At 38.3% G+C, this 16,985-nt stretch overlaps 1 protein-coding gene and 1 long non-coding RNA gene across 5 annotated transcripts in view; one reads left to right on the top strand and one right to left on the bottom strand.

Moving 5' to 3' along the window:
• The window catches only part of LOC133641589 (WD repeat-containing protein 76-like), a 35,749-nt gene that overhangs the window by 8,005 nt on the left and 10,759 nt on the right, over window positions 1–16,985 (bottom strand). For 2 of the 4 annotated variants that reach the window (XM_062035428.1, XM_062035451.1), the window contains exons 8-16: window positions 16,579–16,616; window positions 16,353–16,506; window positions 16,098–16,256; window positions 13,217–13,332; window positions 13,042–13,140; window positions 12,820–12,972; window positions 12,712–12,765; window positions 7,529–8,034; window positions 7,152–7,454 (exon numbers count right to left, since the gene is read on the bottom strand). In XM_062035428.1, coding sequence (XP_061891412.1) covers window positions 7,779–8,034; window positions 12,712–12,765; window positions 12,820–12,972; window positions 13,042–13,140; window positions 13,217–13,332; window positions 16,098–16,256; window positions 16,353–16,506; window positions 16,579–16,616 — 1,029 coding nt within the window. In that variant the 3' untranslated portion in view covers window positions 7,152–7,454; window positions 7,529–7,778. Of the gene's footprint in view, window positions 1–7,151; window positions 7,455–7,528; window positions 8,035–12,711; window positions 12,766–12,819; window positions 12,973–13,041; window positions 13,141–13,216; window positions 13,333–16,097; window positions 16,257–16,352; window positions 16,507–16,578; window positions 16,617–16,985 lie in introns of those variants that run through there. The other 2 variants (XM_062035443.1, XM_062035434.1) reach the window with 2 other exon arrangements.
• On the top strand, window positions 7,152–8,250 carry LOC133641628 (uncharacterized). The gene is made up of 3 exons (XR_009824310.1): window positions 7,152–7,489; window positions 7,568–7,618; window positions 7,787–8,250. It is a non-coding gene; the product is annotated as an uncharacterized LOC133641628 (long non-coding RNA).

Below are 16,985 nucleotides of genomic sequence, written 5' to 3'. Positions count from 1 at the left end.
AATATAAATAAAATTGGGTGCCAGTTCTAGGATAAGCTATACCTTTCTATATATTAAAAGAAAACGGGTTTTGTTAAATTTAAAAAAATGTTGACACCTAATAATACAAAGCTGCCATGCAGGCTTTTATTTCTTGAAAACGGTCATTGCTCAAAAAATAATAATGAATCAAAATCAATGTCTTTATCAATTATTGACTTATTGAAGGCTTTAATTTCTTCAAATTTTCCACTTTGAAATTTGGGGAAATATTGCATGTTTTGTTTGTTTGCCATTAAAAAATACTATGTTGTCAATTACAAAAAAAAGGCATAAAACATAGAAAAAAAACCTTATCTCATCAGATCTAAAGGGTCATGATGTTGATAGAGATATAAGCATTGAAAGTAAAAAAATGATACTTTTGAGTGGGGCCATTTTGGATCCTGGGAATGTTTGTGTCATTGCACAGAGATAATGAATTAAATCAATGTTATGAATTCATAATAAGTTGTAAAGGCTCCAATTCATGAGGAAATGTTGCATATTTTGTGTTTTTGTCATAAACATGGTTTTCTTCAACAAGACAAAACCTTTTTTTGTAACTACTTTGTATCAACAGATCTGTGATTAAATCAAATCAATGACCCCTTGAATGTGCTTTTACTTCTGACACAATCCAAACAACCTCCCCTAGTCATGGTGCAAAAAAAAAAAAAAAAAAAAAATGCAAGTAACATAATAGTCAACACACATGATCTCAACCTTCTCACTGGACATTGTGGATATTATGGAAAAATGTCCAAACATGACAAATTCAAAATTAAACCCATTGGAGTGCATGATGGGTAAACACTTTCTAAACACTTATCCATGTTTCTGATTGATTACAAAACTTTAAGGAGGTTGTCACGGAAGTAAACAAGGTTGGAGTCTAACTTTCACATATCCATTTATATTAATTAAAGATCAATTAGTTACTTTACATGCGTTCGGCCCCGGGCCAATTTTTTTTTAGCCCAACGCGGCCCCTAAGTCAAAAAGTTCGGACACCCCTAATCTAGAGATTCAACCATTGGGGGGAAGAAAAAAATAAATAATTACTTCTTTTTTTTTGTATTATTATTTTTTATGACAGACCCTTCCAGGTCCATGAGACCCACTTTAGGAAAGCCCTAAAGTTTAAAAAAAATATATATATATATATATATATATACACATATATATATATATATATACACATATATATATATATATATACACATATATATATATATATATACACATATATATATATATATATATATATATATATATATATATATATATACACATATATACACATATATATATATATACACATATATATATATATACACATATATATATATATATATATATATATATGTATGTATATGTATATATGTGTATATATATATATATATATATATATATATATATGTGTATATATATATGTGTATATATATATATGTATATATGTGTATATATATATATATGTGTATATATATATATATATGTGTGTATATATATATATGTGTATATATATATATATGTGTGTATATATATATATATATATATATATATATATATATATATATATATATATATATATATATATATATATACACACACAAACCCCGTTTCCACATGAGTTGGGAAATTGTGTTGGATGTAAATATAAACGGAATACAATGATTTGCAAATCCTTTTCAACCCATATTCAATTGAATGCACTACAAAGACAAGATATTTGATGTTCAAACTCATAAACGTTATTTATTTTTTGCAAATAATAATTAACTTAGAATTTCAAGGCTGCAACACGTGCCAAAGTAGTTGGGAAAGGGCATGTTCACCACTGTGTTACATGGCCTTTCCTTTTAACAACACTCAGTAAACGTTTGGGAACTGAGGAGACACATTTTTGAAGCTTCTCAGGTGGAATTCTTTCCCATTCTTGCTTGATGTACAGCTTAAGTTGTTCAACAGTCCGGGGGTCTCCCTTGTGCTATTTTAGGCTTCATAATGCGCCACACATTTTCAATGGGAGACAGGTCTGGACTACAGGCAGGCCAGTCTAGTACCCGCACTCTTTTACTATGAAGCCACGTTGATGTAACACGTGGCTTGGCATGGTCTTGCTGAAATAAGCAGGGGCGTCCATAGTAACATTGCTTGGATGGCAACATATGTTGCTCCAAAACCTGTATGTACCTTTCAGCATTAATGGTGCCTTCACAGATGCGTAAGTTACCCATGTCTTGGGCACTAATACACCCCCATACCATCACACATGCTGGCTTTTCAACTTTGCGCTTATAACAATCCGGATGGTTCTTTTCCCTCTTTGGTCCGGAGGACACGACGTCCACAGTTTCCAAAAACAATTTGAAATGTGGACTCGTCAGACCACAGAACACTTTTCCACTTTGTATCAGTCCATCTTAGATGAGCTCAGGCCCAGCAAAGCTGACAGCGTTTCTGGGTGTTGTTGATAAACGGTTTTCGCCTTGCATAGGAGAGTTTCAACTTGCACTTACAGATGTAGCGACCAACTGTAATTACTGACAGTGGGTTTCTGAAGTGTTCCTGAGCCCATGTGGTGATATCCTTTACACACTGATGTCGCTTGTTGATGCAGTACAGCCTGAGTGATCGAAGGTCACGGGCTTAGCTGCTTACGTGCAGTGATTTCTCCAGATTCTCTGAACCCTTTGATGATATTACGGAGCGTAGATGGTGAAATCCCTAAATTCCTTGCAATAGCTGGTTGAGAAAGGTTTTTCTTAAACTGTTCCAACAATTTGCTCACGCATTTGTTGACAAAGTGGTGACCCTCGCCCCATCCTTGTTTGTGAATGACTGAGCATTTCATGGAAGCTGCTTTTATACCCAATCATGGCACCCACCTGTTCCCAATTTGCCTGTTCACCTGTGGGATGTTCCAAATAAGTGTTTGATGAGCATTCCTCAACTTTATCAGTATTTATTGCCACCTTTCCCAACTTCTTTGTCACGTGTTGCTGGCATCAAATTCTAAAGTTAATGATTATTTGCACACAAAAAAAAAAAGTTTATCAGTTTGAACATCAAATATGTTGTCTTTGTAGCATATTCAACTGAATATGGGTTGAAAATTATTTGCAAATCATTGTATTCCGTTTATATTGACATCTAACACAATTTCCCAACTCATATGTGTGTAAATGTGTATGATTGTATAATTTGTACTGTACTGTCACACAAAATGGTTATTGGTTGAGGGTTGATTATATGGCCGAAATAAACGTATTTCATTCATTCATATGGAAACAGGGTTTGTATATCCAAATGTGAATTTACTTTTCGGGTTCAATTATGAGGTTAATTTGTGTCTTTGTTACGAAAGCTTTTTTATACACTGAATTTTGGTATATTTATTTATTCACTGTTCTGTTAAAAACAGAGAACAAGGAAATGGGATAAAATTGCTGGTATGAAAAAGGGTAGGATTAAATAAGCTCTGCTTCTTCCTACTCCTTTTCGGACATGCTGTAATGAAACAACTGGAAATATGTGATGCATTACATTGTATCATATGCATGTTTGAAATAAACTGAAATGTCCCCCCGCCCGCTTGCTTTCATTTGTCAGTGTGTGGCCCTCAGGCTTGACGTTTATGTTTCTGCCTACAGTTGGAATTCTCTACACGAATATTTGTAAATGCTGCAAGTTCCTCTTACTTGACTGCGCTTTAAAGCTAAAAGTGTTCACACCTTTTGTGGGCGGCTTTTAGCAAGCGGCTGAAAGTGTTAAGAAGAAGAAGAGACAATCTTTGAAATACTCCTAACATCTCCGTTTGAATATAAACTTTGTTCGTGTGCAACAACAATGCATCCTTTTTATAATAAATACGTGCACACTGTACGTGTCTGAAGGAGGCAACGTTTTTTTTGTGAAGTTTACAGGAAATGAAGCAAGGTTAGAAGAGGCCTGTCTTGTGTAAAAGGGGAAGTGGCGCGTTTGAGCGGTGACACGTGTTCACTATATGGTCAGACTTCCACGCTCACTTAACCTTCTTTGGCAGCTTAGTCACAGATGACCATGCTAATTTACACTCTTGGGTCAGACACTTATTTCGATTTAATTTTTTATTTTATTTTGTAATGTTACTTTAATTGTTTGTTTTTATTTAAATAGTTTTGTCATTCTATTTTAGTCAATTATTAGTAATATATTTTCAGTTACGAGTGTTGTAATTATACAATGCACTTATTTAATGATCATTTTCACATTTTAACTTGTTTTGTTGATACGGTACATTCATGTTTGTCGACAACGCCGAGCGTGGCTGTACAAGCCAAGTCTTGAGTGACAGTCCCTGTTGCACTTAGTGCAAACATGTGTGGAGACTTGGTCCCGCTCCTGCTGTGCGACGGTATTTGCAGTACGTTCCCTCCTGTCTCTCATCTCCTCTGCGAGCTGGCCTCTCCTCAAATCAGCCTCTGCGATACCCCCGTCTAACCGCTTGACGCCAGACATTTCGGTTCTCCGCCTGTATCTCCCAGCTGTCTAGAGGAATATTACACGCCTTTTTAGATCTCTCTTGTATGCGTCCTTGAACGACCAACACGTCTGGAACCAGCAGCCAGTTGTCCTTACATACCGTATTTTTCGGATTATACGTCGCTCCGGAGTATAAATCGCACCGGCGAAAATGCATAATGAAAAAAACATAAGTCGCACTGGAGTATAAGTCGCATTTTTGGGGGAAATTTATTGAATAAAAGCCAACACCAAGAATAGACATTTGAAAGGCAATTTAAAATAAATAAAGAATAGTGAACAGGCTGAATAAGTGTACGTTATATGATGAGAACGTGCCTGGTATGGTATAGGCCTACTGAAAGCCACTACTACCGACCACGCAGTCTGATAGTTTATATATCGATGATGAAATCGTAACATTGCAACACATGCCAATACGGCCGGGTTAACTTATAAAGTGCAATTTTAAATTTCCCGCTAAACTTTCGGTTGAAAACGTCTATGTATGATGACGTATGCGTGTGACGTAGCCAGTGAAACAGAAGTATCGGTACCCCATTGAATCCAATACAAAAAGCTCTGTTTTCATCTCAAAATTCCACAGTATTCTGGACATCTGTGTTGGTGAATCTTTTGCAATTTGTTTAATGAACAATGAAGACTGCAAAGAAGAAAGTTATAGGTGGGATCGGTGTATTAGCGGCGGGCCACAACAACACAACCAGGAGGACTTTGACTTGGATAGCAGACGCACTAGATGACGCTAGCCACCGACCGCACGGGTGATCGTGGTGAAGTCCTTCGTCCTTCCGTCGATCGCTGGAACGCAGGTGAGCACGGGTGTTGATGAGCAGATGGCGTGCTAATGTTTTTATCATAGCTCTGTGAGGTCCCGTTATATTAAGTTAGCTTCAATGGCATCGTTAGCAACAGCATTTTTAAGCTTCGCCAAGCGCATTAACCGTGTATTTACATGTTCATGGTTTAATAGTAGAGATGTCCGATAATATCGGTCTGCCGATATTATCGGCCGATAAATGCGTAAAAATGTAATATCAGAAATTATCGGTATCGGTTTTTTAATTATCAGTATCGTTGTTTTTTTGGGTTTTTTTTATTAAATCCACATAAAAAACACAAGATACACTTACAATTAGTGCACCAACCCACCCCATTTACTCATTCACACTCATTCACACAAAAGGGTTGTTTCTTTCTGTTATTAATATTCTGGTTCCTACATTATATATCAATATATATCAATACAGTCTGCAAGGGATACAGTCCGTAAGCACACATGATTGTGCATGCTGCTGGTCCACTAATAGTACTAACCTTTAACAGTTCATTTTACAAATTTTCATTAATTACTAGTTTCTATGTAACTGTTTTTATATTGTTTTACTTTCTTTTATATTCAAGAAAATGTTTTTAATTTATTTATCTTATTTTATTTGATTCATTTTTTAAAAAAGTACCTTATCTTCACCATACCTGGTTGTCCAAATTAGGCATAATGTGTTAATTCCATGACTGTATATATCGGTATCGGTAATTAAAGAGTTGGACAATATCGGCAAAAAGCAAAGACATCCCTATTTAATACTATTGTATTCTGTCTATCCTTCCAGTCAGGTTATTTTGTTCTATCTTCATTCAGGCTATCTATTTGTTCTATCTCATGAGCCGATGCTTCACATAGCTCAGAGCTAAGTTAGTCAATGGCGTCGTTAGCACAGCATTTTAAGCTTCAGCCAGCTGAAATTAATAACCGTGTATTACATGTCCATGTTTAATAGTATTGTAGATTTCTGTCTATCCTTCCAGTCAGTTCTTATTGTTCAATCTTTATTTATTTTGTTTCTATCTGCATTTGAGCACGATGCTATCACGTTAGCTCAGTAGCTAAAGAGCTTCGTCTATGTATTGTCGTGGAGATAAAAGTCACTGTGAATGTCCATTTCGTGTTCTCGACTCATTTTCAAGAGGATATAGTATCCGAGGTGGTTTAAAATACAAATCCGTGATCCACAATAGAAAAAGGAGAGTGGAATCCAATGAGCCAGCTTGTACCTAAATTACGGTCAGAGCGAAAAAAGATATGTCTTGCACTGCATTCTAGTCCTTCACTCTCACGTTCCTCATCCACGAATCTTTCATCCTCGCTCAAATTAATGGAGTAATCGTCGCTTTCTCGGCCCGAATCTCTCTCGCTGCTGGTGTAAACAATAGGAAAATATGAGCAGTCCTTCCTCCGGTGTCATCACGCTACTTCCAGTAGGGCCAAGGCTTTTTTTTTTTATCAGAGACCAAAAGTTGTGAACTTTATCGTCGTTGTTCAATACTAAATCCTTTCAGCAAAAATATGGCAATATCGCGAAATGATCAAGTATGACACATAAAATGGATCTGCTATCCCCGTTTGAATAAAAAAAATTCATTTCAGTAGGCCTTTAACGTAACATATTATGGTAAGAGTCATTAAAATAACTATAACATATAGAACATGGTATACGTTTACCAAACAGTCACTCCTAATCGCTAAATCCCATGAAATCTTATACGTCTAGTCTCTTACGTGAATGAGCTAAATAATATTATTTGATATTTTACGGTAATGTTAATAATTTCACACAAGTCGCTCCTGAGTATAAGTCGCACCCCCGGCCAAACTACGAAAAAAAACTGCGACTTCTTCAAAGACCCCTTCAAGTTTGCAAAAAGCCTTTTTACAAAAGGACAAAAGTGGAGAACTCGCAACATCAAAGAAAGATCTTGAAGCTGACCTCAAACAGAACCAGGATTTGTAAGAAGACATCTCATGAGAACACCAGCATGGAGCTGAGGCCAGAGAGTCTACTGGAGAGGAGGTGAAGTGGTACCAGCTCCTGATGCCAACCAGTGATGGAGATGGACGTCCTGGACTACTATCAAAATCATTCACCATCACCTCTATAAGCAGGTAAAGTTGGGAAAACAATCAATTGAAAAAGAAAGCTACCTTTTCTGAAAATGTCCTGTTCCTCTTTCTTCTCCACAGTACATGAAGCATCAGTGAACAGTCTCTGAGGGGCCTGTCCATCACCTGCAGGTAAGAACTTTAACACACACACACACACACACAAATGTACTTGAAACTCTGCAGTTAATTGAATACAAATATTTAATTTTAGTGTTAACGAATAAGTATACAGTGTCAGATTTTAGTATGGAGTGTTTGCCAGAGATTGACAACTTGTGTCTTAATGGGGTCAATCAGAGAAGAGGTGCAGGCGTCCTGACGCGTTGCCGCCCAGGAATGCGTTCCTGGTGGGGTGGAAGGCGGTGACGGACTGCACGGTGTGGAGGAGCTCGTCGTCTTTGAAGGACTGTAAGAGTCGGCCGCTCTCGTGGAACACCTGCACCTTGCGCGGCCAGGAAACGCTTCCCACTACGAGACAGTTCTCCTGTTTGGGGTCCCACACGGCCGACAGTTTGGACAGCCAGCGGCCCGTTTTCATGTTGTGGCTGCAAATGGAGCGAAGACAAATGGTCACAGAAGACAAACACTGACAGTTCTATCTGAGTGGCTCAAACACGCGGGGAAAAAGCGTGTAGCTGCTTTATCTAGCGGAGAAGATCATAAAATAGAGTTCCATTAAAGGCCTACTGAAATGATTTTTTTTTATTTAAACGGGAATAGCAGATCCATTCTATGTGTCATACTTGATCATTTCGCGATATTGCCATATTTTTGCTGAAAGGATTTAGTAGAGAAAATCAACGATAAAGTTCGCAACTTTTGCTCGCTGATAAAAAAAGCCTTGCCTGTACCGGAAGTAGCGTGACGTCACAGGAGCTAGTATTCCTCACAATTCCCCGTTGTTTACAATGGAGCGAGAGATTCGGAGCGACAAAGCGACGATTACCCCATTAATTTGAGCGAGGATGAAATATTCGTAGATGAGGAACGTTGCAGTGATGGACGTATCTTTTTTCGCTCTGACCGTAACTTAGGTACAAGCTGGCTCATTGGATTCCACACTCTCTCCTTTTTCTATTGTAGATCACGGATTTGTATTTTAAACCACCTCGGATACTATATCCTCTTGAAAATGAGAGTCGAGAACGCGAAATGGACATTTAAAGTGACTTATCTCCACGACAATACATCGGTGACACACTTAGCTACTGAGCTAACGTGATAGCATCGTTCTCAAATGAAGATAGAAACAAACCCCTGACTAGAAGGATAGACAGAAGATCAACAATACTATTAAACCATGTACATGTAACTACACGGTTAAAAATTCTCAGCCTGGTAAGGCTTAACAATGCTGTTGCTAACGACGCTAAGGCTAATTTAGCAACTTAGCAACCGGACCTCACAGAACTATGCTAAAAACATTAGCGCTCCACCTACGCCAGCCAGCCCTCATCTTCCCATCAACAGCCGTGCTCACCTGCGTTCCAGCGATCGACGGCGCGACGAAGGACTTCATCCGTGGGTTTGGCGGCAAGCATCGGCTAGGCGTCTGCTAAGTAAGTAGTCCTTGTTGTGTTGCTGTAAGTATTGTACTTAGCCGCTAATACACCGATCGATCCCACCTACAACGTTCTTCTTTGCAGCCTCCATTGTTCATTAAACAAATTGCAAAAGATTCACCAACACAGATGTCCAGAATACTGTGGAATTTTGTCGAAGAAAACAAGAGGTTTCTGTATCGGGTCCGACGGGGTCCAACCACTTCCGTGGATTCTGTGACGTCACACGCATAAATCATATCCAAAGGAGTTTTTCAACCGGAAGTGTGGCGGGAATTTTAAAATTGCACTTTATAAGTTAACCCGGCCGTATTGGCATGTGTTTCAATGTTAAGATTTCATCATTGATATATAAACTATCAGACTGCGTGGTCGGTAGTAGTGGCTTTCAGTAGGCCTTTAAAGCAGGGATGTTCTAAGTGCATCTCGGGGGGGGGGGGGCCATTGTCCATCTGCAGCTCATTTTCCATTGGCACTCGGCACATTGTAAGAGTAAAAATGTGTTGTTAATGAGATCTTTTACATACAACACAAATTGTATTTGTATTTTGTAAGTTAAAGTAGCAATGATTGTCACACACACACTAGGTGTGGTGAAATTATTCTCTGCATTTGACCCATCACCCTTGATCACCCCCTGGGAGGTGAGGGGAGCAGTGGGCAGCAGCGGTGGCCACGCCCGGGAATAATTTTTGGTGATTCAACCCCCAACTCCAACCCTAACCACAAAGCCAAGATGTCAAAGTTTTCTTCAGCTAGCTTAGCATACATTGACCTACACTAGGGGTGTCAAACTCATTTTAGCTCAGGGGGCCGCATGGAGGAAAATCTGTGCACACGCAGGCCGGACTATTAAAGTCATGGCATTAAAACTAAAAAATAAAGACAACTTCAGATGGTTTTCTTTGTCTTACTTTGGCCAAAAATAGAACAAACACATTCTGAAAATATTAAATAGAAATATAGAAAAAAAAATACCGGCAGCAGTAAAGTTTAGATCCATGAAGGAAAAAGAAAGTGGATGAATGTTTATAACTGAATACATTTACCGTATTTTTCGGACTATAAATCGCTCCGGAGTATAAGTCGCACAATAAAGAAGTAAAAAAAAACATATAAAAGTCGCACTGCAGTATAAGTCGCATTTTTGGGGGAAATGTATTTGATAAAACCCAACACCAAGAATAGACATTTGAAAGGCAATTTAAAATAAATAAAGAATAGTGAACAACAGGCTGAATAAGTGTACGTTATATGAGGCATAAATAACCAACTGAGAACGTGCCTGGTATGTTAACGTAACATATTATGGTAAAATAACTATTAACATATAGAACATGCTATACGTTTACCAAACAATCTGTCACTCCTAATCGCTAAATCCCATGAAATCTTATACGTCTAGTCTCTTACGTGAATGAGCTAAATAATTAGGGATGTCCGATAATGGCTTTTTGCCGATATGCCGATATTGTCCAACTCTTTAATTACCGATAACCGATACCGATATCAACCGATATATACAGTCATGGAATTAACACATTATGATGCCTAATTTGGACAACCAGGTATGGTGAAGATAAAATTAATCAAATAAAATAAATTAACATTTTCTTGAATAAAAAAAGTAAAACAATATAAAAACAGCTACATAGAAACTAGTAATTAATGAAAATTTGTAAAATTAACTGTTAAAGGTTAGTATCATTAGTGGACCAGCAGCACGCACAATCATGTGTGCTTGCAGACTGTATTGATATATATTGATATATAATGTAGGAACCAGAATATTAATAACAGAAAGAAACAACCCTTTTGTGTGAATGAGTGTAAATGGGGGAGGGAGGTTTTTTGGGTTGGTGCACTAATTGTAAGTGTATCTTGTGTTTTTTATGTGGATTTAATTTTAAAAAAAAACAAAAAACGATACTGATAAAAAAACCGATACCGATCATTTCCGATATTACATTTTAACGCATTTATCGGCCGATAATATCGGCAGACCGATATTATCGGACATCTCTAGAAATAATATTTTATATTTTATGGTAATGGGTTAGTATTTTCACACAAGTCGCTCTTGAGTATAAGTGAATTATATTTTGAAGTGAATTATATTTATATAGCGCTTTTTCTCTAGTGACTCAAAGCGCTTTACATAGTGAAACCCAATATCTAAGTTACATTTAAACCAGTGTGGGTGGCACTGGGAGCAGGTGGGTAAAGTGTCTTGCCCAAGGACACAACGGCAGTGACTAGGATGGCGGAAGCGGGGATCGAACCTGGAACCCTCAAGTTGCTGGCACGGCCACTCTACCAACCGAGCTAAGTCGCACCCTCGGCCAAACTATGAAAAAAACTGCAACTTATAGTCCGAAAAATACAGTACTTTGGCTAAAAATAGCACAAGCACATTATGAAAACGTACAAATCACAAATAATCCTCTGGACAAAACACTTCAAGTTTGTTGGAAATTCTGAGTAAAATGGTGCAGTTTCAAAAACACAATGAGCTTAGACTTGGTCTCAGTGTATCTACAAAGCCAGCATTAAACTTTAAATCAGTCTTTCTGGGATTGAACAAACATGTAAACTCTTCCAGGTATCAAATATCCTTTGTCACGTCCACACATCAATCCAGTGCTAACTCAACAAACTAAGAAACGGAGATAAAAACTATTCAAAAGGGTTGAGTTTTCTCGTCTTTGACAGACATTATGGGGGCAGTAAGGGGGCACTGCAAAAACTAAAATCTAAGTAAGATTAAATATATCAAATAAGGGTGATATTTGCTTATTTTCTGTCTGATAAGATAATTCTTCTCACTAAGCAGATTTTATGTTAGTCTTTTACTTGTTTTAAGGGTTTTGGTCCTAAATGATCTCAGTAAGATATTACAGCTTGTTGCTGAGATTTGATGACCTATATTGAGTAAAACATGTTTGAAACTAGAATATTTTAAATTTTCCTGAGGGAACTCTCCTGAAGGAATCAATAAAGTACTATCTATCTATCAACTGTTGCAAAGCTGTGTCATCCACACTCACAAGTATAAGACTTTTTTAAGTAATAATTTCTTCAAGCATGAACAAAAAAAATGATGCTGAGCGCATATCATTATGTCAAGATAATGGCACTAGCATTTACTTAATTTAAGAATATTTTTCAACATTGAGCAAAAAGGTCTCTTTTTTTATTAAGAAAAGTGCACTTGTTATTAGTGAGAATGTACTTATTTTAAAAGGTATTTTTAGGTTCATTGAAGTTAGCTAATTTTACTTGTTTTGGAAAGTCTTGACAAGCCAAATTTTCTTGTCCTATTGGCAGATAATTTTGCTTAGTTCAAATAAAATACCCCTCATTTTTGTATTTTTTTGTCTTGTTTTTGAACACTGACTTTTTGCAGTGTGCCAAATAACTGTTCGGAGCAGAAGACATAAAACGGCAGGTTTTAAGTTTCCTTTGGGTGGAGGGAGAGGAGCCGCAGCCACGCTTTACTTTGTACTTCTTGCTAGTCCTAACAGAATTGCTATTGTGACATCCAGTGGACACATTTAGAACAGCAGCTACTTTCATTCAACAAAAATGCAGCTCATTTTAATACTTGGCAAACTCATCACGCGGGCCGGATAAAACCTGCTCTATAGTAACCGAACGTACCTGATGGACGTCAGCAGAGGGGCTTCAGAGACCAGGGAAGACGTGTCATAGACCCTGTCCACAAACAGAGATCATTCAAATGTCCACAAGAACAAGAAAAGAAAGTACCTTATGTGGTTGTCCATGCAAGAAGTGACCACTCTGTTGCCCGTGCAGGGTGAGAAAAAGCAGCTGGGTATGCTTAAAGAGTGACCACTCAGCTGGCAGACGGGCTGGCTTTGATTCTTCTTCAGACTTCGGCTGTCATAAACGCTCACCTCCCTGCAGACCCGTGGATTCAGGGCGTAAGTGATGAAACATTACGAAGAACTGGACTTAGTCCATGCCTACCGGTTCTTTGCCACTACAAAGTACTGCTGCTGTAGAGGATGAACGCTGACACAGCGTACAACCTTGGGGTCCAGCGAGTGGAAAGACTCGTGTGAGGTTCTGCAAATCCACAGGAGTGGTTAGCTCTGTTTACTTGGAAACAGGCAGCGGAGTACAAAAATTTGAGAACACATACCCTGGGGTACGTCTGTCCACGATGGCCACATTTCCGTACCAGTCCCCGACCACCAGGGTCAAACAGTCACGTGACAGGAAGTCGAAGGTTTTCAGGCCCTCTTCAACGTTGTACACCTACAACACAAACAACTCATTTAACATTGCTTATTCTGTACTTCCAAGCCTGGGAAGCAGAGTTAGAGCAAATCCTATAAACAGGGTTCGTAAGGGTGCTTAAAAATGCTTGGATTTTAATGTTTTCAAGGTTTGAAAAATACTTGAATTTTGGGTTAAGTGCTTGGAAATGTTCATCATATTTCTCAGCAGTCTGACTCAATAGGCTAATTATAAAATGGAAAAAAATAAAATAAGTTTCCTTTTTAAAATGAGAGCTACACGCTTGATCTTACATTAGCCCTTACATGAGGTTGTTGTCGTGCCAGAGCCTTCGCCCCCGAGAGGACAGTGGTGCATCGGTCCATCATGCCGGGAGGTTGTTGTTTTAATGAACGTTGGATGGAAATTATTAGTCCATTATTGCAGTGGTCCCCAACCACCGGACCACGGACCGCACAAGAAATAAAATAAAAAAAGTTTTTATTTTTTTTAAATGAAATCAACATAAAAAACACAATATATACATTATATATCAATATAGATCAATACATTCTGCAGGGATACAGTCCGTAAGCACACATGATTGTATTTATTTATGTAAAAAATGTTTTTTTTAAAATACTTTTTTTTTTTTTTTTTTTTTTTTTAAATACACCAAACCCCCACCCCCCACACCCCACCGGTCCGTGGGACAAATTTCCAAGCGTTGACCGGTCCGCAGCTACAAAAAGGTTGGGGACCACTGCATTATTGGACTTGTTTGTACTGTGAAGGTCATGTTATGTATAATTTGCAACTTTTTTCACAACTTAAAGCTGAATTCATATGAATGATTTTGTAGTTTGTACACAACATGGTTGTATGCATTTCTTGCTCTATTATATTTGTTGTCTACTTAACTTGTCTGGCTACCTCAGTGAAAGCAAAAAAAGTTAACTTTGGTCTTTTTGTTAATTTGTTATCATAGCCACAGTTATAAGGCTATATATGCTTAATAGGTAACTGAGGTGTTGTGAAACAAAATATTTTCCTTTTATTTATTATCCTTATATTAATGTGGAACAGTTATGTTAATAAAAATTTGTGAAATTGACATTTTGAGGGTGCGTGTATTTATATCACGTTATGCAGTTTACAAGCACAAATACGGTGTGAATCAATCCGTGCTGTTCGATGTCATTGAGTGCTTTAAGTAGGGCTGGGCGATATGGCCTTTTATTAATATCTCTATTTTTAGGCCATGTCACGATACACGATATATATCTCGATATTTTGCCTTAGCCTTGAATGAACACTTGATGCATATAATCACAGCAGTATGACGGTTATATGTGTCTACATTAAAACATTCTTGTTCATACTGCATTAATATATGCTCATTTTAAACTTTCATGCAAAGAGGGAAATCCCAACTAAGTCAATTTACCAAAATTGTATTTATTAAACAGTTATTAAGCAGTGGCACAAACATTCATGTAAATTCCAAAACAGAAAGTGCAAGATTGTCAGAGACATTTTAAAACAAGCTATGAGTGCACTTTTGTGCATGATGTCACTAAGATGACATGTCAAAACAACACTAAATTAAAGTGCACTTTTTGTACAGAACGCCACTACAATAGTTTAAAAACATGTCACACAAGATATTTCAATAAGTGCCAAATAAAAATGAGCTGCATAATAGGAAATCAAATAGTGTATGTCCTTCGCTATGTGGTAGCTTCCTGCGGATGTTATCTCTTTCTGTTGACAATTTTTTCCATACGGCATTGATCTGGAAATGGTTGCTTGGGCATTTTGTGGGTGTGGCACCGGCCGAGATGTTACCATGCGGAGTTTTAAGCACTCTTCATTCTCTAGCGGGTGACTTTTCAAGTGGTGCTACTTTTTGTAGCAACGTTTTTGCCGCATACTTGTAAAACATCTTCCCGCTTGAAGCCAAACCACCGCCAGACGATGGACCCTGTGCTGTTTTTCTTGGGAATTAATTATTCCTCCATTTGTTACCAGATTCGCACCTTCTCTCTCGTATTACCACTCCGTTAGCACCTGCCACTGCTAATGTTACCCATGTCGCTACCTCTCTGCTCGGCGAGGGCGTGTGACGTTGCACGCGCGTCAGTATGTGACGTATGTAAGAAGGTGCGCTTGTTTTATGTCTCTGTGAGAAGCAGAGACAAGAGAGTGAGAAACGCCTGTAATGTAATGCCCGCAGCTAAAAGCAACAGCGTGAGGACGTATACTGGAATATCACGATATAGTCATTTTCTATATCGCACAGAGACAAACCCGCGATATATCGAGTATATTCGATATATCGCCCAGCCCTAGCTTTAAATAAATAAAAAGAACAAGAAGTGTGAAAAACAACACAAATGGAGACATGTTTGCAAACACCAAGGACATTGAATAGTCTACAGAAACACTGCTTCATTTTCTTAGCCCCATTCAGTTAATGATAACTGCTGGTTCAATGTTAGGCTTAGCTTTTAGCAGATGTTCCGCATTTCTCCTACAGACAGCATTTGGTGACCTCAAACAACAAGGCTATGGATTGATTCACACTGGTTTTCGCCTTTTGAAGGGTACTGGAAAAATTGGAAAATGTATCTTGAAAGTCCTTAAAGTGCTTGAATTTGGACATGGAAAAGGTGTACGAACCTTGTATAAAGTTCTACATCAACTTGTGAATTGTCTCCTGGATGAGAAGTGGCATTTACATTTGGACTATGAGAGGAAGCAAGAGCTAAGGAGAAAATAACGATTAAAAAAAGATGTCTAACCTCATCGAAGGCAGCCTTCTCCACGTCCATGCAGCGCAGGGATCCGTCGTAGCTGAGACTCAGCAGCTGCGTGGAATGCGCCCTGGAGAAAGCCAAGCAACCCACCGGGCGACTGTGGGGCTCAAAGAGAAGAACGCCGTCATCTCCCCAGTCTTCACCCTGAGGAAAGACCAGTAGAAGGTAAAAAATGGGTAAATACTGCATATACCTGAGTATATATTGTGAACATTGATGAATAGAAAAACAAAAACGTACTAAACTCCAGAGGCCGACTTTCCCTTTCTTGTCGCCGGCGGCCATTAGCAGACTTGTGGAAGAAGGGTGGAAGGCTGCTGAGAAGATGCGGTCCTTCACCACTTTGGCCACTCGGTCTTCACTGATCCTCATCTTTCCCAGCGTGGAGCAGTACCTTCAACCAAGAGTCTGTCAACAATCGCTCGGTCAACTACTTGGTGTTGTTCATTAAAAGTTAAACTCATACTTTGACAGATTAAGATCTCCTATTTCTTTTGGCGAGACCTGATGAGAAAGAAAATACCCCCAAAATAAATTTGACACATGCATTACTTCTTAAATTGTCATAATTAGTAGAGATGTCCGATAATATTGGACTGCCGATATCGGCCGATAAATGCTTTAAAATGTAATATCGGAAATTATCGGTATCTGTTTCAAAATTATCAGTATCTTAATGTATGACTTTTTAAAACGCCGCTGTGTCCACGGACGTAGGGAGAAGTACAGAGCGCCAATAAACCTTAAAGGCACTGCCTTTGCGTGCCGGCCCAGTCACATAATATCTACGGCTTTTCCACACACACAAGTGAATGCAAAGCATACTTGGTCAACAGCCATACAGGTCACACTGAGGGTTGCCGTATAAACAAC

This window comes from Entelurus aequoreus, linkage group LG02, assembly GCF_033978785.1.
Source record: "Entelurus aequoreus isolate RoL-2023_Sb linkage group LG02, RoL_Eaeq_v1.1, whole genome shotgun sequence".
In the NCBI taxonomy this organism is placed as follows: Eukaryota; Metazoa; Chordata; class Actinopteri; order Syngnathiformes; family Syngnathidae; genus Entelurus; species Entelurus aequoreus.
Note: the sequence above shows the minus strand (reverse complement) of the source record. Positions and strands in the feature narration are given on the sequence as shown.